Genomic DNA, 23,417 nt, shown 5'->3' with positions numbered 1-23,417 from the left:
GATCTGTCTACCTTGGCCTCCTAAAGTGCTGGGATTATAGGTGTGAGCCACCGCTCCCAGCCAGGAACCTTTTAGGTCAGAGTCGTGGCTATTTCTTGGACCCAAATATCAGGGGAGGTTCTTTTTTTGGTGAAGGTTTCTCAGGAATTGTTGGCTTACTCTGTTTCTGGCCAAAGGAGACCCCATGTTTCCCATGGTTGCAGCTCCCTGGGTGCCACTGTTTTGCTCCCTCGAGACATCGTCTCAGACTTCAGCTCAGTGGACAAAGGCGTACCTCCATCTTTCTATGAAATTGCACCCTCTTACCCCCTCTCTTTCCGTGGCCTCAGGGCTTGGCACTCAGTACAGGCCCTGCCTGCTGATCATGGTGCAGCCTTGTCGAGTGGTTTCGAGTGTGGGCTTGGGTGAGCCGGGCTGAGCTCTGAGTCCTGGCTCTGCTATTGTGCTGTGTGGCTGTGAGCACGAGTCCTCATCAGTGTCCCCAGCAGTAAAACGTGGATGTGGGAGAAGCCCCATGCCTGGTCTCTGTGAATCACAAATGTTGATGCTGCCTTTAGTCTCCTCATCTGGGTTTTCCTCCAGGGAAGCCCCCTGGTCCTCTGAGGCCCTCATGAACTCTGAGGCTCATGCTGAGCTGGCAGCGGCAGGCCGGCTGTGGGCCAGGGCAGGGCATCAGGCAGGTGCTTAGGTCACACCCAACACCAAGGTGCTGAAATTACAGAAGTCTCAGCCTCTCCCCACTGGGCAAAAGGGAAGGCCGTCCAGGCTGCAAACCAGTGACGTTCAGAGGGTCCAGGATGCCCCAACACTAGGCTGACTCTGTGCAGAGATAGCTAAGAGGCTGCCTCTATCCATTCTCTAGTTCTTTCTTTTTTTCTTTTTAAATAGGCTTTATTTTGGGTTCACAGCAAAAATTGAGTGGAAAGTCAGTTCCTATACACGCCCTGCCCCCCAACATGCACAGCCTTCCATATCAGTAACATCCCCAGTAGAGTGGGGCATATGTTATTACTGATGAAACTACAAGGACATGTCATTATTGCCCAATGTCCATAGTTTCTGAGGGCCCACTCTTGGAGTCAGACATTCTATGGGTCGAGACAAATGTCTAATGACACATATCTACCATTATGGTATCATACAGAATAGTGTCGTTGCCCTGAAAAATCTTCTGGGCCCCCTTGTTCATCCTTCCCCATCTCCTAATCCCTGGCAACCACTGATCCTTTTACTGTCTCCATGGTTTTGCCTTTTCCAGAATGTCATACAGTTAGGATCATATAATATTTAGCCTTTAAAGATTAAATTCTTTCACTTAGTAATATGCATTTAAGGTTCCTACATGTCTTTTCATGGCTTGGTAGCTCATTTCTTTTTTTTTTTTTGAGATGGAGTTTTGCTCTGTCGCCCAGGCTGGTGTGAAGTGATGTGATCTTGGCTCACTGCAACCTCCACCTGCCCCTCCCCCTGCCCTGCTCCGAGTTCAAGCGATTCTCCTGCCTCAGCCTCCCAAGTAGCTGGGATTATAGGTCCCCGCCACCACGCCTGGCTAATTTTTGTATTTTTAGTAGAGACGGGGTTTCACCATGTTGGCGAGGCTGTTCTCGAACTCCTGACCTCAGGTCATCCACTCGCCTCAGCCTCCCAAAGTGCTGAGATTATAGGTGTGAGCCACTGTGCCTGGCCTTGGGTTAATTTTTCCTAAGAGTGTAAGGTCTATATCTAATTTTTTTTTTCCATTTGGATGTCCAGTTGTTCTAGCATCATTCATTGAAAATAATTTTTCTCCATTGTATTTCCTTTGTTCCTTTGTAAAAACATCAGTTGACTATATTTCTATGGGTATATTTCTGGGCTCTCTATTCTGTTCCATTGATCTATTTGTCTATTCTTTTACCAATACCACACTGTCTTGATTACTGTAGATTTAGCATAAGCTTTGAGGTTGGGTCATGTCAGTCCTCCAACTTTGTTCTCCTCCTTAAATATTGTGTTGGCTATTTTGGGTCTTTTGCTTTTCCATATAAACTTTAGAATCAGTTTGTTAATATCCACAAAGTAACTTGCTGGAATTTCGATCAGGATAGCATTTGGTCTGTAGATCAAGCTGGGAAGAACTGAGATCTTGACAATATTGAGTCTTCTTGCTCTTAAACACGGAATCTCTCTCCATCTATTTCGTTCTTTGATTTCTTTCATAACAGTTTTGTAGCTTTCCTCACATAGAGCTTATACATATATTTTAAAATATTTATACTTAAGTATTTTGTATTTGGGGGTGTTAATGTAAATGGTATTGTATTTTGAATTTCAAATTCTACTTGTTCATTGTTGGTATATAGAAAAGTGATTGGCTTGGTTGGGCGCAGTGGCTCACGCCTGTAATCCCAGCACTTTGGAAGGCCAAGGCGGGAGGATCATGAGGTCAGAAGATCGAGACCATCCTGGCTAACATCTCTACTAAAAATACAAAAAAAAAAATTAGCCGGGCGTGGTGATGGGCACCTGTAGTCCCAGTTACTTGGGAGGCTGAGGCAGGAGAATGGCATGAACCCGGTAGGCCGAGGTTGCAGTGAGCCAAGATCACGCCACTGCACTCCAGCCTGGGTGATGGAGTGAGACTCCATCTCAAAAAAAAAAAAAGGTGATTGGCTTTTGTGTATGAACCCTGTATCCTACAACTTTGGTATAGTTGCTAATTAGTTTCAGTAACATGTTGTCGATTCTTTTGGATTTTCTACAACTTTGCTGATGATATGGTCATCTATGTAGAAAATCTTTATACCTTTATTTCCTTTTCTTATCTTATTGCATTAGCTAGGACTTCCAGTATGATGCTGAAAAAGAAATGGTGAGAGAGGACATCCTTGCCTTGCCCCTGATCTTACTGAGAAAGCATCTAGTTCCTCACTATTCCATGTATTGTTAGCTGTGGGGTTTTTTTGTGGATGTTCTTTATGAAGTTGAGGAAGTTCCTCTATTTTCCTAGTTTGCTGGGAGTTTTTACCTTGAATGGATGTTGGATTTTGTCACGTGCTTTTTCTGCATCTATTGACATGATCATGTGATTTTTCTTCTTTAGCCCGTAGATGTGATGGGTTGCTTGATTTTCAAGTATTGGACTAGTGCTGCATATCTGGGATAAATCTCACTTGGTCGTGGTGTTTACTTCTTTCTATACATTGTTGGATTTGAGTTGCTAATATTTTGTTGAGCATTTTGCATCTATATTCATGAGAGATGTTAGTCTAGTTTTTTTTTCCTGTGTACAGTCACTTTTCCAGGCACTTAGCATAATTCACTGAACAGAGCAGACAGAAATCCCTGTCTTCCTGGGGGCTTCCATCCCAGCTGGGAGCAGCCGGCCCCACTGGACATCACTGGGCAGGTGGGACACACAGCATGTGGCATGTGCTACTCCTTCAGATTTGAATGCATCCTCCTCTGCTGGGGTGGGGACTGCCACCCAGGGCCAGCTAAAAAAATGAGTGGACTTTGGGTGGAGAGGGTGGGGCTGGCAGAATCCCAGCCCCCACATCTTGTGGATCCAGGTAGAGGTAGAGGTCTGGGATGTCCCCTGCAGGAGGGACGACTCACAGAGCTGTGGATGGGGCCACTTGAGAGCCCATGGCCCCACCACACATCCCAGTGCTGCTCGCCTGCCCATGCCTTGATGGGGTCCCAGGATGGGGCGTGGAGAGCAGCCTGGTGCACACCTCAGTCTTGCCCAGCATGCCATGGGACCGGAGACTTGAATCTGCAGTCCTGAGAACAGCATCCTTGGGAAGACTTGGCCACGCGGCAAACAAGGCCTCTCTGATGAGCCATAAAAGCCCTGCGGAAGCTGGGCAGAGGAAGACAGACTTGTGCGTTTCCTCCTCCCGCAGGGACTTATGCAGCACCTACTGTATGCAGTGAGTACAACAAACAGCAGGCATAGCCCCTCCACGCCCAGGCAGAGGATTCAGTGAGGAGAGGCCAGGAGGCAGAGGATGTGCCAGGCTTCCCTGCGGGCGGGGAGGTGGCAGTGGAGCAGGCTCTTTGCCAGCCCCAGCTCAGCGGCAGCAGGGCCCAGCCCTGTCGGGGACGATGGGGAACAAAGGCCCAGGCCGCTGGCTCTGCAGCCAACCGCCCAGAGGACCAGCCAGTCCACCCTTGCCTCAAGGTCCTGGTGGGGGAGGACCAGCCAGTCCACCCTTGCCTCAAGGTCCTGGCGGGCACGCCCAGTGCAGCACAGGCCGGCGTGGGTCCGCAGCACCGCGCCCAAGTCCTCCCTGAGCCCACGGGGCAGAGCTGGAGGTGACCGCCTGGGACAAAGGGACGAAGCTGGCCGCACAGAGGGGCCTCCAGAGCAGGCAACCCAGACACCCGTTGCTCAGATGTCCTGGCCTCACTGGAGAGGTGGGGGCTGCAGTCCACGGGGGTTGGAGGGCGGTTTTTCTTTCCGGAGGGGCCCCGGAGCGGGAGGCGGCCTCCCTTCCTCCCGGCGGTCGCTGCCGGTTCTCTGGAAGTCGCACTGCGAGAGCACGGAGGCCAACACCTACCTCCGCCGTGACCCGACGACGAAGGCCATCTGCTCGGGCCCGGCCAGGCCTCATCCTCCCCCGCCGCCTCCCCCAGGACTAGGAGCCGCCTCTCAGTGAGAACCCTGGGGAAGTGGTAAAGTTCTTCCAAGCTGATGCCCGAGCAGGACCTCATGATGAGCGGCAGCGGCGGACCCAGAGCGAGTATGCCGGAGAAGGAGCGCGCGAGGGTGAAACAAAGGCCGGGACCCGGCAACGCCTCCTAGTGGAGGGACAGTCTGGAGGGGCGCTGCCCTCTTCCTGCGGAAGGGCCCATGGTCGAAGGCGGGCGCACACTCTAGCTCCGGGCCTGGGTGGCCGGGACGTACCTCGGCCTTAGCAGGTTGTGAACCCGGTGGTGCCCCACACTGGCATCAGCACCATCTCGCCCACCTTGCGTGTGAGCTCCAGGGCAGGCCGCGAGCTGGAGTCGCGGGTGCAGGCGCGTCGGGAGTGCCCGGGAGGTCCGGCCGTCGGGCAGGCAGCCGCGGGAGTCCCCAGGGCCTCCTCGCGCATCTGGGGACGAGGAGCCACTTCTCTTGTCCGCCGGCGCTGCGGGACCAGCTGGAGGAGCGGAAGGAGTGGGCGCGGAACCAGGTCCAGCTGCCCGCAGGGCCAGCGCAGACCAGGCGAGGGGCGTCCACGTCCAGCGCGCCCTGGGCCGGGAGGCGCACGGCCGGGCGGACATGTCCCTTGCCGAGGGCCCCTGAACGGATGCCAGTCCCAGAGGTGGCGACCCCTTGGGGCAGTAGCCGCCCTGGATGTGCTCCTCTCAGCAGCCGCTGCAGTCTCTGAGGGGCACGTACTCTTGGGGTTCGGGTTGTATTCTTGGGGTTCGGGCTGTATTCCTGGACCCCGGCTCCCGGGTCCGCCGCAGTTGGTCCAAGTCGGGCGCCCCCTCCGGCGTCACCCAGCGCCGCGGCTGCCCCAGCCTCGGGTGCAGGCGCGGGAGCAGCGCAGGGCGGCTCGAGCAGCCGGAGGCCCTGCAGAAGTCGGCGCAGGAGAAGGCGCGAGGCTCCGGGATGTAGGCCACGCCCTGCCCGGTCGCCGCTCTCAGGCCTCAGAAGTGGTGCTCCGCGGGGGCGCGGCTCGGTCCCTCAGATGTCCTGGGCGGGGGACCGGGACCGCGGGGACCTGCGGGGGGTCGAGGCCCGGCCCTTAGGGCCCAGGCCTGCTCCTCACTTCCGCCGGAGCAAATTGTAGTTTTTTTTTCTTGTAATGTCTTGTTGGGTTTTGGTATTGGGTCATGCTGGCCCCATAGAATGAGTTAGAAAGCATTCCCTCTGCTTCTATCTCTTGCAAGAGATTGTGGAGAATTAGTATAATTTATTCCTTAATGTTCACAGGTAGAATTCACCAGTGTACTCATCGGGGCCTGTTCTTCCTGTTTTGGAGGATTATTATTAAAGTCTTTAATAGAGGCCTATTCAGATTATCTGTTTCTTCTTCTTCTTCTTTTTTTTTTTTTCTTTTTAAGACGGAGTCTCGCTCTGTTGCCGAGGCTGGAGCGCAGTGGCGCGATCTCGGCTCACTGCAAGCTCCACCTCATGGGTTCATGCCATTCTCCTGCCTCAGCCTCCCGAGTAGCTGGGACTACAGGCGCACGCCACCACGCCCAGCTAATTTTATTTTATTTTTTTTAGTAGAGACGGGGTTTCACCGTGTTAGCCAGGATGGCCTCAATCTCCTGACCTGGTGATCCACCCTCTTCGGCCTTCCAAAGTGCTGGGATTACAGGCGTGAGCCTCCGCGCCCAGCCTGTTTCTTCTTATATGAGTTTTGGCAGACTGTGTCTTTCAGGAAATTGATCTATTAAACATAGATTACCAAATTTGTGGCATAGATGCTTCATTGTATTCCTTTAATATCCTTTTGATGTCTGTGGGCTCTGTAGTGATGTTCCTCTTTCATTTCTGATATTAGCAATTTGTATCTTCTTTTCTTTAATTAGGTTGGCTAGAGGCTTATCAATTTTACTGATATTTTCCAAGAACTTGCTTTTGGTTTTGCTGATTTTCTCTCTGATTTTCTGTTTTTAATTTCATTGATTTCTGCTCTAATTTTTATTATTTCTTTTCTTCTGCTTACTTTGGAGTTAATTTGCCCTTCTTTTTATAGTTTAATGAGGTGGAAGGTTAGATTATTGATTTTAGATATTTTTTCTTTTCTAATATATGCATTCAGGGCTATAAATTTTCCTCTAAGCAGTGCTTTTGCTGCATTCCACAAATTTTGCTTCACTGTATTTTTATTTTTATTTTATTCACAGTATTTTTTGTGGCGGGGGTACAGAGTCTCACTCTGTGGCCCAGGCTGGAGTGCGGTGGTGTGATCTCTCCTCACTGCAACCTCCACCTCTGGGGTTCAAGTGATTCTCGTGCCTCAGCCTCCAGAGTAGCTGGGATTGCAATCATGCGCCACCGCACTTGGCTAATTTTTGTATTTTTAGTAGACACTGGGTTTCACCATGTTGGCCAGGATGGTCTGGAACTCCTGACCTCAGGTGATCCCCCGACCTTCACCTCCCAAAGTGCTGGGCCTATAGGCATGAGCCACCGCACCCAGCCTAGTTCACAGTATTTAAAAATTTCTCTTAAGAGTCCCTCTTTGACCCATTTGTTATTTGGAAGTGTGTTGTTTAACCTCCGAGAATTTTGGGATTTTCTAGCTATCTTTCTATTATTGATATCCAGTTTAATTCCATTGTCATCTGAGCCCATCGTATGATTTGTATTCTTTTAAATTTGTTAAAGCGTGTTTTATAGCCCAGAATGTGGTTTATCTTGGTGAAGGCTCTGTGTGAGCTTCAGGAGAATGTGTATTCTGCTGTTCTTGGGTATTCTATCCATGTCATTTAGACCCAGTTGACACATGGTGCTCTTAAGTTCAACTATGTCCTTACTGATTTTCTGCCTGCCGGATCTGGATCTGTCCCTTTCTGATAGAGGTTGTTGAAGTTTCCAACAAAAATAGTGAATTCATTTTTTTGGTAGTTCTATCAGTTTTTGCCTCACATATTTGCCACACTCTTATTAGGTGTATACACATTAGGGATTATTATGTCTTTTTGGAGAATTGACTTGTTTATCATTAGTCTGCTCTGTCTGAAATTATTACAGCTACTTCAGCTTTCTTTCTTTCTTTCTTTTTTTTTTTTTTTTAAGACAAAGTCTCCCTCTGTCGCCCAGCTTGGAGTGCAGCGATGCCATCTCAGCTCACTGCAAACTCTGCCTCCCAGGTTCAAGCGATCCTCCCACCTCAGCCCCCCAGGTAGCTGGGACTACAGGCGCACAACACCATGCTTGCTTAATTTTTACATTTTTAGTAGAGACAGGGTTTCGCCATGTTGTCCAGGCTGGTCTCAAACTCCTGGCCTCAAGTGATCTGCCCGTCTTAGCCTCCCAAAGTGCTGGCAGTACAGGCGTGAGCCACCATGCCTGGCCAGCCCACTTTCGAATAATACTGTATTGCTTATGGGTAGTACAAATACCTTATAATGACAAAATATTCCTAGTTCTTCTCTCCTGTCCCTTGTATCATTGCTGTCATCCCTTTCACTTGTATGTCAACTATAATAATTGCCTACACTGTTGCTATTAATATTTTTAACAAACTGTTGTCTTTTAGATCAAATAATAAGAAAAGTTAAAGTTTTTATTTTACCTTTATTTATTCCTTCTCTAAAGCTCTTCCTTTCTTTATGTAGATCCAGATTTTGGACCTGTGTAATTTTCCTTCTCTCCAAAGGACTTCTTTTAACAATTCTTGGAAGCCAGGTGTACTGGCAACAAATTCCCTAAATTTCTGTTTGTCTGATGAGAGTCTTTATTCCTTCTTCACTTTCGAAATATAATTTCACAAGATACACAATTCTCGGTGTATTTTTTTTTCCTCTCTACACTTTAACTATTTCATTCCACTCTCTTCTTGTTTGCATGGCTTCTGAAAAGAAGGCTGATGTAAGTCTCACCTTTGTTCCTCTATAGGTTAGGTGTTATTTTTCCCTCTGGCTTCTTTCAAGGTGTGTTCTTTATCATTGATTTTCTGAAGTTAGAATGTACGATGCCTAGGTGTAGTTTTTTTTTTCTTTTCTTTTTTGCATGTAACCTACTTGTGTTCTCTGAGCTTCCTGGATCTGTGTCTGACATTAATTCGGGGAAATTCTAAGTCATTATTACTTTAAACATGGTTTGTGTTCCTTTGTCTTTTTCTTCTCTTTCTGATACTCTCACTATGCATGTTATAGGTTTTGTAGATGTCCCGCAGTTCTTGGATATTCTGCTCTTTCCCCCACACTCCTCGGTCTTTTTTCCTCTTTGCTTCTCAGTTTTGGAAGTTTCTAGTGACATATTCTCAAGCGCAGAGATTCCTTCCTCAGCTGTGTCCTGGTTGCTAATGAGCCCATCAAAGGCATTCTTCATTTCTGTTACCGTGTTTTTTACCTCTAGCATTTCTTTTTGATTCTTTCTTAGAATTTCCACCTCTCTGATTACATTACCCATCTGTTCTTACATTTGTCGACTTTTTTCCAAGAGAGCACTTGCATATGAATCACAGTTGTTTTAAGTTCATAGCCTGATGATTCCAACATCCCTGCCATATAGCTGGGTCTGATTCTGATGCTTGCTCTGTTCTTCAAACTGTGCTTTTTGCCTTTTAGTCTGCCTTGCATTTTTTGCTAAAAGGCAGGCATGCTGCACTGGGTAAAAGGAACTTTTACCTTTTACCCATAGGTAAAGAGGCCTTTAGTGATGTGGTGGGAAGGGATGTGTTCTATAGTCCTATGATTAGATCTCAGTCTTCTAGTGAGCCTGGGCCCTGGGCTGTGAACTTCTAAGGTTTTCTTTCTCTTAGGTGGGACAGGATGGCTGAAGGGACTGGAGTTGGGTATTTCTCTTCCCCCAGTTTGATTAGGCTCTAATAAAACCCTAGTGGGTTAGGCCCTGATAAAATAGTTTCTTTTGATGGTAGGCTTTGTTAAAAAGCACAGAATGTCCTGGCATATTTTTAAATGGTTACTTTCCCCTGTTCCTGCCAGAAGCACGAGGGGACTTTTTCTTCTGTTTTCACCATGAGCACATAGTAAAGCTCCTGGAGGTAAAACTCGCAAAAGTGTGAGAGTTCCCCTGTGATGAGGTGCCCTGTGAGATAACATGGCGAAACTCTGTCTCTACTAAAAATGCAAAAATTAAGCAGGCATGGTGTTGTGCGCCTGTAGTCCCAGCTACTTGGGGGGCTGAGGTGGGAGGATCGCTTGAACCCGGGAGGCAGAGGTTGCAGTGAGCCAAGATGGCGCCACTGCACTCCAAGCTGGGCAACAGAGTGAGACTTTGTCTCACACATACACACAAAAAGAACAAAAAAGAAAGCTGAAGTAGCTGTAATAATTTCCGACAGAGCAGACTAATCATAAACAAGTCAATTCTCCAAAAAGACGTAATAATCCCTAATGTGTATACACCTAATAAGAGTGTGAGGCAAAAACTGATAGAACTACCAAAAAATGACAAAGGAACCCATATGAGAGCTTTGAACTCTCATATACGTCCACAGTGAGTTTTAACCCATGTGTAGGTTCATGTAGCCACCACCATGATCAGGACACAGAACAGCTGGCCCTGTGACCGAGCTGGGATACATGGGAGCCTGCCTGGCCTGGGTCCCGCAGGCAGCGCAGAGCCTGAGGTGCGGGGCTGGTGGACTCCGCGGAGATGCGAGGAGCAAGCTGGGCGCATCCCTGCCTGCTCAGACCACCTCCCCGGGGCCAGCTCTGCACATGGCCCCAGGGGTCCTGGGGCCGGTCCCATCTGGCTGGACCAGGGGTGGGCGTGGCCTTTCTGTGGTGGCCACTGGCCTTGGTCTCTTTTATTCCATTTCCAGAGGAACCATCTGAAAGTTGCTGGGCCTGTGTTTCCCTGCTGAGGCGTTTGCAGTGGTTCCCTGAAACCCATCATCTTTGCGGCCCTCCCTCCACCTCCTCCTCTGCCCCTGCCCCTCCCCACCAAGGTTCAGAGCAGACTGGATTCCCCTGACTCCTGCAGTTTCCCCAGGCATCCCGAGGCTCGGAAAGACCCCTGGTGGTTGGGCTCTTACAACACTTTATTTTATCTCCATTTAGCACTGGTTTCACCCCCATGGCACTGTTTGGCAATGGATCTTTCTCTCTAATGACAGTCTAAGTTAGGTGAGACTGGGTATCTTGGCCTACTCCTTCCTGCAACCCCATGATGCAGTTCAGGAGGAGGGGCTCGCAGTTCAGGAGTTAATGCGTGTTCAGGAGCAGGGGCTCCAAGCACTGCATTCCTGGGGCCCCCCTCTGGTTCCACACCTTTGCTCTTGCCATTACCTTAGATTCTATGCCCTTCCCTCCTTTCTTTACCTGTCTAAATCCTACCTGTCCTCTAGAGCTGGTTCAAGGCCAGCTTCTACCAGGGAGCCTACAGTGATTGTTCCTTCCTTGGAATTCCCTCAGCCTTTCCTAGTCATCAACATTTCCTGGGGTGTGGAGTGCTTTCCTACAGACCAGGTATCCCAAAGGTTGGGCCCAGTCTCCCTTGCAGCAGGCATGCCGGTGGGAGGAAGGAGACAGTGCTGGGAGGGGAGGAGATCCTGAAACTCTGGGGAAGAGATTTGGGGTCAGACTCAGTCAGAAAGTGGGCATCTCTGCCCTGAGGGCAGGGGAAAGATACAGCATCAGGTGCAGGCTGATCCAGCAACTGCAGGGCTTTAATGTGGACTCTGGTGGCAGGAATGCAGGGGCTGCGAGGTAATGTGGAGGAGCCCAAGGAAGGGGTGGCTGCCAGGTGCTGCAATGGGAGGCTCTGGGCTCGGGCTAAACCTTGGAAGGAGCCAGCAGAGACTCAAGTTCTGATGATGTGACGGTGGTCAGACCAGCTGTCAGTGGTTGGGCTGATCATGGAGGCTGGTCCAAAGGCAGTCAGGCTGAGCAGGGTGCCCACAGGGTGGGCCAGTAACCTCAGCAGGAGACGAGGAGGGGGTTGGTGAGCGCAGCTGCTGCAGAGGCTGGTGCCGAGGGCTGTCTCCGCAACAGCTGGCAGGCAGCCAAGGCTTGGTGCAGGGCATCCAGGATGGCTGCAGGGCTGGGCCTTCCCTCTGGAGGGAAACAGCAGGCAGGGAGGGCAGGATCAGTCTGCTCACCTTCACCCACAGAGCCACTGTCCCTCCTTCCTGAGACCCAGCCACTCTTACCCGCTGTGCCCCTCCCCAGCCCTGCCCAGCTTCCTCGCTCTGTGGACCACCTCCCCCTGAGGACCCTGGAGAGGGGACTTGGAGCACACAATTTCTGATCTCCTCCACGAGGGCAGGGACTGCTCAGGGCAGTGGGTGCATCTGAGCTCTGCCCAGTGGTGCCTGGGGAGGACAGCGAGCAAAGGGCTCTTGGTTGCCCTGTCAGCCTGTGAAGCCCCGTGAGGCAGGAGCTCGGCCTGGCTGCCCCAGGCATAAGCTGGCATTCCTGCCGTTCTGCTCCCTGAGCTTCGTTCTGCTCCCTGAGCTTCGTCTAAACACCGGGTCCATGTTATTGAGTGCTTAAGGGAGATGCCCCAGCCTCGGGCGTGGCCAGCACTTGACCCCTGTGCCTCAGTCTCTTCCTCTGTGGAAAGGGGATAACAACTCATTCCTTCTAGGGCCATTGTAAGGATTCAGGGGTTTAAAAACCCTTGGGGCACCTCCCCCGCATGTGGCTGCAGTGCTGCCGGTGGCGCCCACCCATCCCCTCACTGGGCTTCTGTCTGGCACTTCTGCCTGGGGCTTCTGTGCCTCTGCTCTTGCTAAAAGCCCCTTCAGCTTTCTAAAGCATGCAGGGCAGGAATAACATGATTGTTTTGCAGACAAGATGCTAAGGATGAAGCACACTGGAGTCTCCTCCTCAGGACACCCTCCAGCCACTGCGTGGGCTCTGAGAGACTAGGGTGCTCTCCTACCGTGGGTGGGGTCCCTGAAAGCGTCCAGCGTGCTCAGCAAAATCTTCCCCAGGGCTCTTTTCGATATGTTCTGAAAAAGAAATGGAAACAAGGCTGGATTAGACTGGTTGCTGTGTCCCTGTTCAGCCGATGGGAACTGGTGGCCCCTACAGGCTTCTAGGCAGCTCCCTGGGGACAGATAAAGCTCCTCCCCCACCCTCATCCCTTCTTGGCCCCCTACCCCTAGGCTGGCCACACTGCACTTCCCAGAGACTCTTGGAGGGCGAGTGGGGCAGTGGGCAGGATCCATGCCATCAAAGATCACGTACCTAAGGATTACCATCTGTGCCCAGGTAGACACTGAGAAATAACCCTAAGAGCATTTTAATGCATTTGCTCATTTGATTTTTGCAACAACTTATTTTATTATGCCCATTTTAACCAGCAGAAAAAAGCAATGCTGGGAAAGAATGCGAAATTTGCCAAAGCCACCCAGCTGGGAGGTGGAGGGGCTGCATCATCTACCGTGAGGCTGCATGGCCTATGGCCTCTGCTGGGAACCACTGCCCTTCCCTGCCTGGGCTAGGATTGGCCTCTTGGGGCCCATCCCCAGGTCTCTGCTTGCCTAGGACGTGGACATTGGGCTGGACCTCGGCAGCTCCGGGTCCCAGGCAGCCCGATGCACAGGGCACAGCCCACTTCAGAGCCCCACAGACCTGGGTCTTCCTTTCTTTCTAGTCCTTATAGCCTTTCTCTTTCCTTTTGCTGCACTGGATGGAACCTCTGCTTCACATGAAAACAGTGATGACAGGCATTCTTGTCTTGAGTCTGATTTTAGTTTTAATTTTTTTTTTTTTGAGATAAGGTCTTACTCTGTCACCCAGGCTGGAGTGCAGTAGCACAATCTCAGCTCACTGCAACTTTTGCCTCCTGGACTTTGGCAATCCTCCCACCTCAGCCTCCCAAGTAGCTGGGACCACAGGCATACGCCACCATGCCCAGCTAATTTTTTTTTTTTTTTTGTAGAGGTGGGGGTTTCACCATATTGGCCAGGCTGGTCTCGAACTCCTGAGCTCAAGCGATCCACCCACCTAGGCCTCCCAAAGTGCTGGGATTACAGCCATGCACCACCAGGCCCAGCCACATCTGATTTTAGGGGGATTCCTCTGAACACGTCACCAGTCAGTGTGAGATCTGCATGAAGTATTTGGTTGAGAGCCCTTATCTGGTGAAGGAAGATCCCTACTATTCTTAATTTGCTGAGGGGTTTTATAATCAAAGGAGATTGAATTTTATTGACTTCCTTTTCTGCATCAATTGAGATGATCATTTGGTCTTTCTCCTTTAATCTGCAATGTGGTCTATTTTGGTAATAGATTTTTTGATGTGGAATCATCCTTGAATTTGTAGGATAAGTCCAACTTGGTCATGTTGCATTTCTTTAAACACTGCCAGATTTGGTTTGCTAGTATTGTATTTAATAATTTTGCATCCATGTTTAAATGTCACATTAGTTTATAATTTTCCTTTCTTGTCTTTCTTCCATTTATCCTTTTCTGGTTTTGAGAACAGAACCAGAAAAGGATACATAGAAGAGTTTTATTAGCTTCTTAAAATGACCTGGGGAGCCCCCCTAACCCTATTTTTGGTTGGTTCTTCTGAGCCTCCATTTCTGCATCTGTAAAATGGGATAACAGCTGCCTACTGTAAGGAGAGCCTAGAGCCTGGTGCCTGACACAAGTGGGACTCCCTCCCAAGAGCTCCTTTCCCTTCCCTGAGTGTGGCAGCTCTCCCGTGAGCCTACCAGGTCCCGGAGCCTCTGCAGGAGCTGCAGCACGTCCACCAGCTTCTCCTCCAGCAGGGACAGCCGCACCCTCTCGGTCTCTACCATCTGCAGCTCCAGCCTCAGGTGCTCATTCTCTTCCACCTTCTGCTGCAACTCTGCCTGGGGAGAGAAGGGGCTCAGTGCTCACTTTGCTGGCCTCTCCCAGCCTTCCAGGTGGCAGGATCAACTACTCCATCTCCCCGAGGCTGGTGCTGAGGCCCAGAGAAGCTGAGTGTGTGGCCAAAAGCCACACAGCGGGTTGGACTGATGTAAGAGTTGTATATTTTGTTTCCCACTCTAAGGACTCCATTCTCCCTTCTCTTCTCTGGTTTTGTTTCTTTCAAACAAATTAAGTTTAGTGGGAAGCTGCAGAAGCCCATCTGGCTAGCTTACACAGAGAGGAAATTTATGGCAGGCTAGTGGGCAGATCCCAGAATGGACTAGCAGCTGGAGAACCTCAGGAATGGGACAGGGTTGAGACAGTGGGAGTGTCCCAAGCCTCTTATCCAAGAGCCACAGCCGAGAAAGACCCTCTCCAGCCATCCCCATCCCCCAGCATGGAGAGCCCCAGGAGAGGGGCGTGGTTGGCCCAGTCCGAGTCTTGGGCCCACTCTTGGCCAGGGGGCCACCTAAACCGTCAGTTGTACCCAGTAACACTAGGATGCCAGGCAGTCACAAAGTGTTTTGTGGCCCCTGCCTTCTAAAGCAGGCATGCCAGGCATGAGGCAGTCCCTTCCCCTGGCACCAATGGAGGGAAAGAGAAGCAGTGGAAAGTGTGGTGCCTGAGGGCACTCAGGGTCCACCCTGGGCTTGGGCAGGAAGAGGGAAGGCCCAGTGCCTCTGCTCTTTAGGGATGTGACTGGAAGGCCGGCTAATTTTAGGATCCTCCAAGCCCTGTTTCCTTTAAATATCCTTAGAAAAGGGGTGGCTATGCCCTTCAGAACTTTGTGACTGCCAGTTTATTTCCTGATGGCCCACAACACTCCACCCTCCCCAGCCACAGGGCTATGACTTTCCTGAGGGGTGCCTGGGCAGGCAAGATCAAGGCCTCCAGGAAACCAGAGCGGTGGTGGAGAAAATGTAGAAACAACTTTCAACTTAGGAGACCTGCACAACACAGAAGAGTGCTAGAAACAGGGACAGCCGTGGCGCATGTTTGCTGAGCACTCACCACAAGTGTTCACCTGTTTGATACATGTGTATAGTACCATTATTATGCCCATTTCACAGGTGAGGAAACCGAGGCACAGAAAAGTTGAGTAACTTTTCCAAGGTCACATAGGAAATGGAGTCAGGATTTGAATCCCGGCAGTCTGGCTTCAGCACATAACCGCCATGCCATGCTACTTGGTGTTAGCAGCCTTCTCTGGGGAGTAAGTGAGGGGTGGCCCTATCCCGGTGCAAGGGTTCCAGAAGCTGGAGGTGGTGCAGACCCGATCTCACTGGAAGGTTTAGCTGCAGCCACACTGGCTTGCCCTGTAATGACATTCAACTTTGTTTCCTTTTGCACATTTCAGCAGAATGTTTGCATAGTCCTGGTCTTTGTCCAATCTACTGCAGCGCTCCAGGGCCTGCTACCTTCTGTCTTGGTCTCTGATTTCATGCACTAAGAGGCTGGAGCCCAAACAGGCCCCTCTGCTCCCTCCTGCCCCCAGTGACTCAACCCCTGGCCTCAGGGTGGAGTGGTGTGGCTGCCTTGGTTCAAGGTGGGCACACTGGCGTGGATGCGGCATGGGCGCCCAGCCCATTTGACCTCTCTCAAACCGTTTCCTACCTCATTGGGCCCTTTGAACATAAAATAAGACAGAGCACATCAGCACCAAGCGTGTGGTTCATGGGTTGTACAAGTCAGCTGGTATCATTTTTAAAAAGTTATTTAAGGAACTAGGACTTCATCAGGCCATATATAAGTAAAAAGCAGTACAGACTTAGAATTTCAGATGTATAAATATAAAACTGTGTCAAAACCAGTTTGTAAAAGCACAGTGGGCTAGGGCTTAGTGAAATGACAACTTTCAACAGCATTGCACACTTGGCTACTGTGGAGTAGAGACTTTCCTATGGAGTAGAGAGAACGAGAAATGCGAACTGGTCGTATTGAAATAGAGACAGCTGGATGCTCGGCCCCCCTTTCCCTCTTCTTCCTACCACACTTCCTTTCTTTTGGGAAACTGCCCCTGCTCCACTTCATCTGACTTTGGTGGCAGTGCCAATCACTGAACCCGCCCCACCACCACAGGGATTGGCTCAGGGAAGGGCACATGACTGAGGTGGCCAATCGGAGTTCCTCCCTGAGATTTCATGTACTAGGAATGAGACTCATTTTCCTGTGAGGGCTTCCCACGTGGGCTGATGGAAGTCTAGGGCTGTTCATGGTCCTGTCTTCCCTTCCCCCATCATATGGAGTAAGCCCTTTTGAAGTAGGGGAAAGTGAGGCCACCTCCTACCGAAAAACACAGCAGATAGATGGAGACAATCTGGTCTGAGTCCCTGGACCCAGCTGTGCCTGAAGCCCAGACCATCTTCTTCTCAGCTCCATGTTCCAATATCTGTTTTGCAATCAAGCTAATTTGAGGTGGAATCCTTTAATTTGCAACCAAAATATTTCTTATTAAATTTAAATCAGAGGAAATCACCTCCCTCTGGGCCTTGGTTTACTCATCTGGGAATGAGGCACAAGACTTGGCTGCAATCCCTCAGACCCTTCCAGCTGTGAGATCCTCTAGAATTGCTCCAGCCTTTGATCTCTAGGCTCTGCTGACCTCCTCCCCAGAGGTCCCCAGGGTCCTCCCACCGCAGCCCTGAGTCCTCAGCTGCTCCACCAGCATGGCAATGCAGGCCTCCAGCTCCCCCAGGGTATGGGCATGGTCGGCACCGCCGAAGTGACCAAAGTAAGTCATGAGCTTCTCCGCCGTCTGGTCATCACACCTGCAGCAAAGGAGAGGGCCCGCATTGCAGGGGGCTGCTTCCCAGAGCCCGCTCTGTCCAGCCTCGGAGAGGTGGTGGTGGTGTGGAGTCGGCCTCCTAAAGCAAAGCCAGGCCATGGCACCTGCCTGCCCAGCACCCTCCCATGGCCCCCATCTCACTCTGAGGAAAAGGCAAAGGCTTCACCTGATCTGCCCCATGAGCTCTCTGACCTTCCCTCCCACCCACCTGCACTCACACTGCTCCAGCCACAGTGGCCTCCTGGTGGTCCCGCCAACATGCCTCAGGGCCTCTGCACTTGCTCTTCCCTCTTCCTGGAATGCTCTTCCCCCAGCATCTGCATTGCTTATTCCCTCATTTCCTTCCCTGCATCTCCCTGCCCCGCCTCTGTCCCTGTCCCTGTGTGACCCCTCTTCCTCACACCTGTCACACTCGCTAGAGGATCCAGAAGAAGAGGCTACTGTCTGGTTTACTGCGATTTTCCCTGTGCCTCAGATTTTGCCTGGCATGTAGTAGGTGCTTCATAAGTGCTTGTTGACATGAAGAATTGGTGGTAAAAACAACCCCAGAAAATCAACAGCATTTTACCATACATCAATAACTGTTGCCCCCACCGGCATTCCCACCTACTGTGCACCAGGCACCTGTTAGGCATTGTATATCTTTGACCTCAAATCCTCACACAGCCTCTGCCACACATGTGTCACCATCCCATCTTAGAGACAAGAAGACTGAGGTTCGGAGAAGCCAGGTGACTTGTCTGAGGTGTCCCAGGTGTCCTGGGCCTGTCCTCGGTCCCCATGAGGGTGGAGGTGAGGATGAAACAGGGAGCCAGCACCTGCCCGGGGCCAGGCTGGAGAGCTGTGAAAATGGTGTGTGGCGAGGGGTGATGGGTTGGGAAAGGGTCTGAGAGGAACACTGGTGTCTGGGAGTGCTACAAGAGCTCCAGTGCAGGTGCTGGTGAGAAAGCACGAATGGGAATTAAAGCCAGCCACGAGGTGTGCCCTGGAAGGTCATCCCACTTCATCCTCTACAGGCTGGTGGGCCTTCACACCTCCCCCTGAGGGACAAGGGGACAGAGTCGCAGAGGGGCTGGGAGGTGGCTGAGCCAGGCTAACCAGCCTCCCAGGTGCTCCCGGCTTCCCCAGACACCTCTGGAGCCTGCAGCCCACAGTGGCTGACGCTGGACGGGCCACACACCTGCCTCTGCAGCTGGAGAGCCGGGCCAGCAGTGTCTTGGCCTCCGCTGCCGGCGTCGTCTTCTCCTCCTGCCACCTCTCCTCCTCCACCTCCTCCTCGTCAGAGGCGGCCTGGCCCTCCACGGAGCGGAACAGCTGCTCGTCCACTGCTGGGGAAGCACAGGATGTGGGGATGCAGGACAAAGGGTGGGGAACCAGGCATCCCTCCCCAGGGGGACATGTGCAGCACAGCCCCAGGGGAGGGCTCTTGTGCCATGTCCCCTCTTGAGACAGCCACCCCCCACATCCCAGGCTCCTGTGCAGTGAGGCCACCAAGGCTGGTTCTGTCTCCTTGTAATGTGACCAGCCCAGGAGTGAAGCTGGCCAGTCAGAGCCCCTTCCTGGGACTTTACACAGGGACATGGGGAGAAATGCTCTCTTTTTCTTCTCTTTCTTTTCTTTTTCTTCTTTTTCTTTTTCTTTTTTTTTTTTTTAGAGACAGGGTCTCGCTCTGTTACCCAAGCTGGAGTGCAGTGGTGTGATGATAGCTCACAGCAGCCTCAAACTCCTGGGCTCAAGTGATCCTCCTGTCTCAGCCTCCCAAAGTGTTGGGATTACAGGCATGAACCACCGTGCCTGGCTTCTTCCCTCTTTTCTAAGATGACACAAGCCAGGCCCTGTTTGTGGTCTCAGAGGTAAGTGTTATTTCCATTTTAGGCCATACCAACCCCAGTCAGGAAAGGCCAAGCCAGTCTCTTAGGAGCTGGGGTGGGCTCCTCACGGTACAGGCACCAGGATGGACAGATTTTCAATGCTCAGGGAACTACAGGCGTCTAATGTTTGGAGTAGTGTGGAGGAAGGGGGTGTGACACATGTGACTATCTGCGGTCCACAGTATTGCTTGGCCTTGACGGTGGGCTCCCACCTGTGTCAGCATCAGGAAGCTTGGGGGTCTGTGTGGCCCCCTGGTGTTCTGCTGCCCAACCTCAGTCCCCATCCCCGTCCCCAGGGGAGTCCCACTCCCTCCTCTTCCTCTCCACCCAGCTCCAGGGGCACTTGAGTCAGGCCCGGCCAGGCTGAGTGCAGCCTCTTCTGCAACTAGTTCAGGAAGGGCAAGGGACCCAGTGGGAGCCACTGGAGTTAACCCAAGACTTGGACTCAAAACTTGCAGGGAAGAGAAATGCCCTCCATGCTTCTGGCTTGGGAGTTGAGAGGACCAGGCCTGGAGCCACTGGTGACCATCTTGCCACTATGAGGGGAGTGCCTGCTGTGAAGTGAATCACTGTAGAGCAACGCAGGGCCAGGAGTCCAGACAGCTGCACTGCTGACACTTCAGCTGTGCCTGAAGCTTGCGTGGACTTTTTAAGTTATGTGAACCAATACATTCTCTTTTAACTTAAGCCAGTTTGGGCTGAATGATCTGACACTGGGAGACAAATGATGTCCTAACTGATACAGCTGTTTAAAAACAAAACCAGGCTTATGACCCCACCCCCACCACCCCAGAGAATCACATGCAGAGATCCGGGGTGGGCCTGGGCATCCACGTTTTTCTTTTTTCTTTAGGGGGGGGGCAGGGCCCCACTCTGTCACCTAGGCTGGATTGCACTGGCACAATCTTGGCTCACTGCAGCCTCTACCTCCCAGGCTCAAGTGATCCTTCTGCCTCAGCCCCCACTCCCCCTCCGAGTAGCTGGGACTACAGGTATGTGCCACCACACTGGGCTAATTTGTTTGTATTTTTGGTAGAGACCAGCTTTTGCCATGTTGCCAGGCTGGTTTCAAACCCCTGAGCTCAAGCAGTCTACCCGCCTCAGCCTCTCAAAGTGCTGGGATCACAGGCGTGAGCTACCACATCCAGCCTGCATCCATGCTTTTAAAGGTGACCCTGGCCACCTGGCAAGTTTGGGAACGTCTCGGTGTATCCTGACCTCCTGATGGCTCTACACACCCCAGATTCTCCAGGCCCAGGTTCTTAGGATGATGGGGCTGGGGAAAAGGGCCCCAGCCCAGCCTGAGCACCTGGTGGGAGTGGGCTCTGTTTGGAGGCTGGTGGTAGCATGGATGCAGACAGGCCCTTGAGAGCAGGGCTGAGCACAGCCGGAGGGACTGTGAGCCTGGTGGGAAGACTGGGCGCACAGGGACAAACCTTCATCCAGGGCTCTGCTTCCAGAGCTGCTGTCTGACTGCCAGGCTCCCTCTGGAGTGGGGTCTGGGTCTCTGGTCCCAGCATCTTCAGGTTCATTACTCTTGTCTCCTGGCTCTGGGCTGGCTGGCTGCGGGGTTGGGAGCTGGGAATCCTCTGACCTGAGCGGTGGGAGAGACACAGGCATTGAGGAGGAGAGTACAGGACTCTTCCATTCCCCACTGTACATGGGCAAGCTGTCTATGAACACCCATTGTCACCCTGGCAGAGTCAGCTTGCCACAGTCCAGGAGGAAGTGCTAGATACTCAGATTCCCAGCATCCCTTGCAGCTAGGGCACAGGCATGGAACCCAGTTTTAGCCAATGGGACTCAAGGCAAAATCTTCTGGAACAGATTTTCATCCTTATTAAAAAAAACCTCTAGGAAAAGAAATGCCCCTTCCTTCCTGCCTTTAGACATTGTCATGTAAGAATGTGATATTTGGAGCTGCAGCAGCCGTCTTGTGACATGAAAAAATGTCTGAGAGAATTACTGAGTAGCTGAACAAACGCCTTAACGTCTTTTAGCTGTTGAGTTCATCAGCCCTAGGGCCACCCATCTCTGTACTTCTTATTATAGGGGAATTTTAAAAAAAGTTTTCATTGTTTCAGCTACTTTTTGTTTGTTTGTTTTTAAGAGATAGGGTCTCTATGTCACCCAGGCTGGAGTGCTGTGGCATGATCTTGGCTCACTGCAGCCAAACCTCCCGGGCTCAAGCGATCCTCCCACTTCAGCCCTACAATTAGCTGGGACTACAGGTATGCGCCACCATACCCAGCTAATTTTTGTATTTTTTTGTAGGGACAGGGTTTTGCCATGTTGCTTACGCGGGTTTCGAACTCCTGAGCTCAGGCAATCTGCCTGCCTCGGCCTCCCAAAGTGTTGGGATTATAGCCATGAGCCACTGTACCTAGCCTACTTTTTTTTTTTTTAATTTTTAAAATAGAGACAGAATCCTGTAATCCTAGCACTATGAGAGGCAGAGGCGGGTGGATGACCTGAGGTCAGGAGTTCGAGACCAGCCTGGCCAACATGGTGAAACCCTGTCTCCACTAAAAATATAAAAATTAGCTGGGTGTGGTGGCACACACCTGTAATCCCAGCTACTTGGGAGGCTGAGGCAGGAGAATCGCTTGAACCTGGGACCCCAGGAGGTGGAGGCTGCAGTGAGCCAAGATCTACCACTGCACTCCAGCCTGGGCAACAGAGCCAGGCTCCATCTCAAAAAAAAAAAAACCAAAACCAAAAAACAACAGAATCTCACTGTGTTGCCCAGGCTGTTCTCAAACTCCTGGTCTTAAGAGATCCTCCAGTGCCTTGGCCTCCAAAAGCACTGGGATTTCAGATGTGAGTCACCACACCCAACTAGTTTAAATTGCATTTCTGTTCCTTGCCCCCGAAAGCCTTTAATTGAAACATCTCCCTTCTCTGGGCTTTGGGGAACCTACATTACACCCCACCAATCACTTTTCTTGATATTTTAAGGGCCTGACCTTTTGAATATTCATTTTCCATGTCCCTGCAGTTACAAGATAGGGGAGAAAGAAAAATCTATCATAACATGCAAATATTCACTAATAAATGGGCCACTTATTAAACTGGCCACTTTATACTAGCATCTGTCCCTCATCCATCTCGTTGTAACAACCCGATAGAACCCAATATGAAGCAAAACCACATCTTGGAAAAGGGGAGGCCGAGTGGTGTTGGTCAGGGGGACACGGGAGAACTCGAATCGCAGGCAGAGCCACTGATGCGGGGCTGTGGCAGGGCTGGACTGGATTACAACCGAGGAAGTGAAAACCAGCAGGATGAGCATCAGCCAGGAGCATCAGGAGAGTGCTCTGCTGCACGAAGAAAACCTTTAAAAAAGCCAATGAGGCTGGGCACAGTGGTTCACGCCTGTAATCCTAGCACTTTGGGAGGCCAAGGCGGGTGGATCACGAGGTCAAGAGATTGAGACCAGCCTGGCCAACATGGTGAAACCCCATCTCTACTAAAAATAGAAACATTAGCTGGGTGTGGTGGCACGTGCCTGTAATCCCAGCTACTCGGGAGGCCAAGGCAGGAGAATCGCTTGAACCTGGGAAGCGGAGGTTGCAGTGAGCTGAGATCATGCCATTGCACTCCAGCCTCACGACAGAGCAAGACTCTGTCTCAAAAGAAAAGAAGAAAAAAAAAAAAAGAAAAAAGAAAAGCCAACAAAGCCCTGAGATATTTTTGCAAAAGGGACCCTCCTCATGGTAAAGCTGCAAAAAGAAAACCTCCAAAAACAAAAAAACAAAACCCATAAAGGTAAGGGTGCACCATTGTGTTCTCACAGTTTTGTTGGAAAAATCACTCCAAAAGGAATAAAAGTCCTAAGTCATTCTGTGTTTGGTCTAAGAATGAGAGCACTGTACTCCAGTCATGGAGATTATTTTTTTTTAACAATGAAATGGCTAGACTGGGCACGGTGGTTCACACCTGTAATCCCAGCACTTTGGGAGGCCGAGGCAGGTGGATCACTTGAGGTCAGGAGTTAGAGACCAGCCTGGCCAACATGGTGAAACCACATCTCTACTAAAAATACAAAAATTAGCTGGGTGTGGTGGCAGGCACCTGTAATCCCAGCTACTCAGGAGGCTATGGCGGGAGAATAGCTTGAACCCAGGAGGTGGCGGTTGCCGTAACCTAGATCGCACCACTGCACTGCAGCCTAGGTGAAAAGGTGAGGCTCCATCTCAAAAAAGAAAAAAAAAAAAAAAAAAAAAAGAATGAAATGGCTGAAAATATTACCTGGTCTTATTAAATAGTATGACAACTCATTTTCATACATT

General features: G+C 51.0%; 1 protein-coding gene across 2 annotated transcripts in view; it reads right to left on the bottom strand.

Annotated features, from left to right (window-relative positions):
• Nucleotides 1-11,270: 11,270 nt before the first annotated feature.
• EFCC1 (EF-hand and coiled-coil domain containing 1) overlaps nucleotides 11,271-23,417 on the bottom strand; it is a 39,066-nt gene continuing 26,919 nt past the window's right edge. The window contains exons 3-8 of one of the 2 annotated variants that reach the window (XM_016941864.4): nucleotides 20,562-20,719; nucleotides 18,435-18,582; nucleotides 17,072-17,237; nucleotides 14,289-14,429; nucleotides 12,506-12,575; nucleotides 11,271-11,675 (exon numbers count right to left, since the gene is read on the bottom strand). In XM_016941864.4, the coding sequence (XP_016797353.1) occupies nucleotides 11,539-11,675; nucleotides 12,506-12,575; nucleotides 14,289-14,429; nucleotides 17,072-17,237; nucleotides 18,435-18,582; nucleotides 20,562-20,719 (820 nt within the window). In that variant the 3' untranslated portion in view covers nucleotides 11,271-11,538. The remainder of the gene's footprint in view (nucleotides 11,676-12,505; nucleotides 12,576-14,288; nucleotides 14,430-17,071; nucleotides 17,238-18,434; nucleotides 18,583-20,561; nucleotides 20,720-23,417) is intronic. The other variant, XM_016941865.4, reaches the window with a different exon arrangement.

Source organism: Pan troglodytes, chromosome 2 (assembly GCF_028858775.2).
Source record: "Pan troglodytes isolate AG18354 chromosome 2, NHGRI_mPanTro3-v2.0_pri, whole genome shotgun sequence".
NCBI classification, from domain to species: Eukaryota; Metazoa; Chordata; class Mammalia; order Primates; family Hominidae; genus Pan; species Pan troglodytes.
Note: the sequence above shows the minus strand (reverse complement) of the source record. Positions and strands in the feature narration are given on the sequence as shown.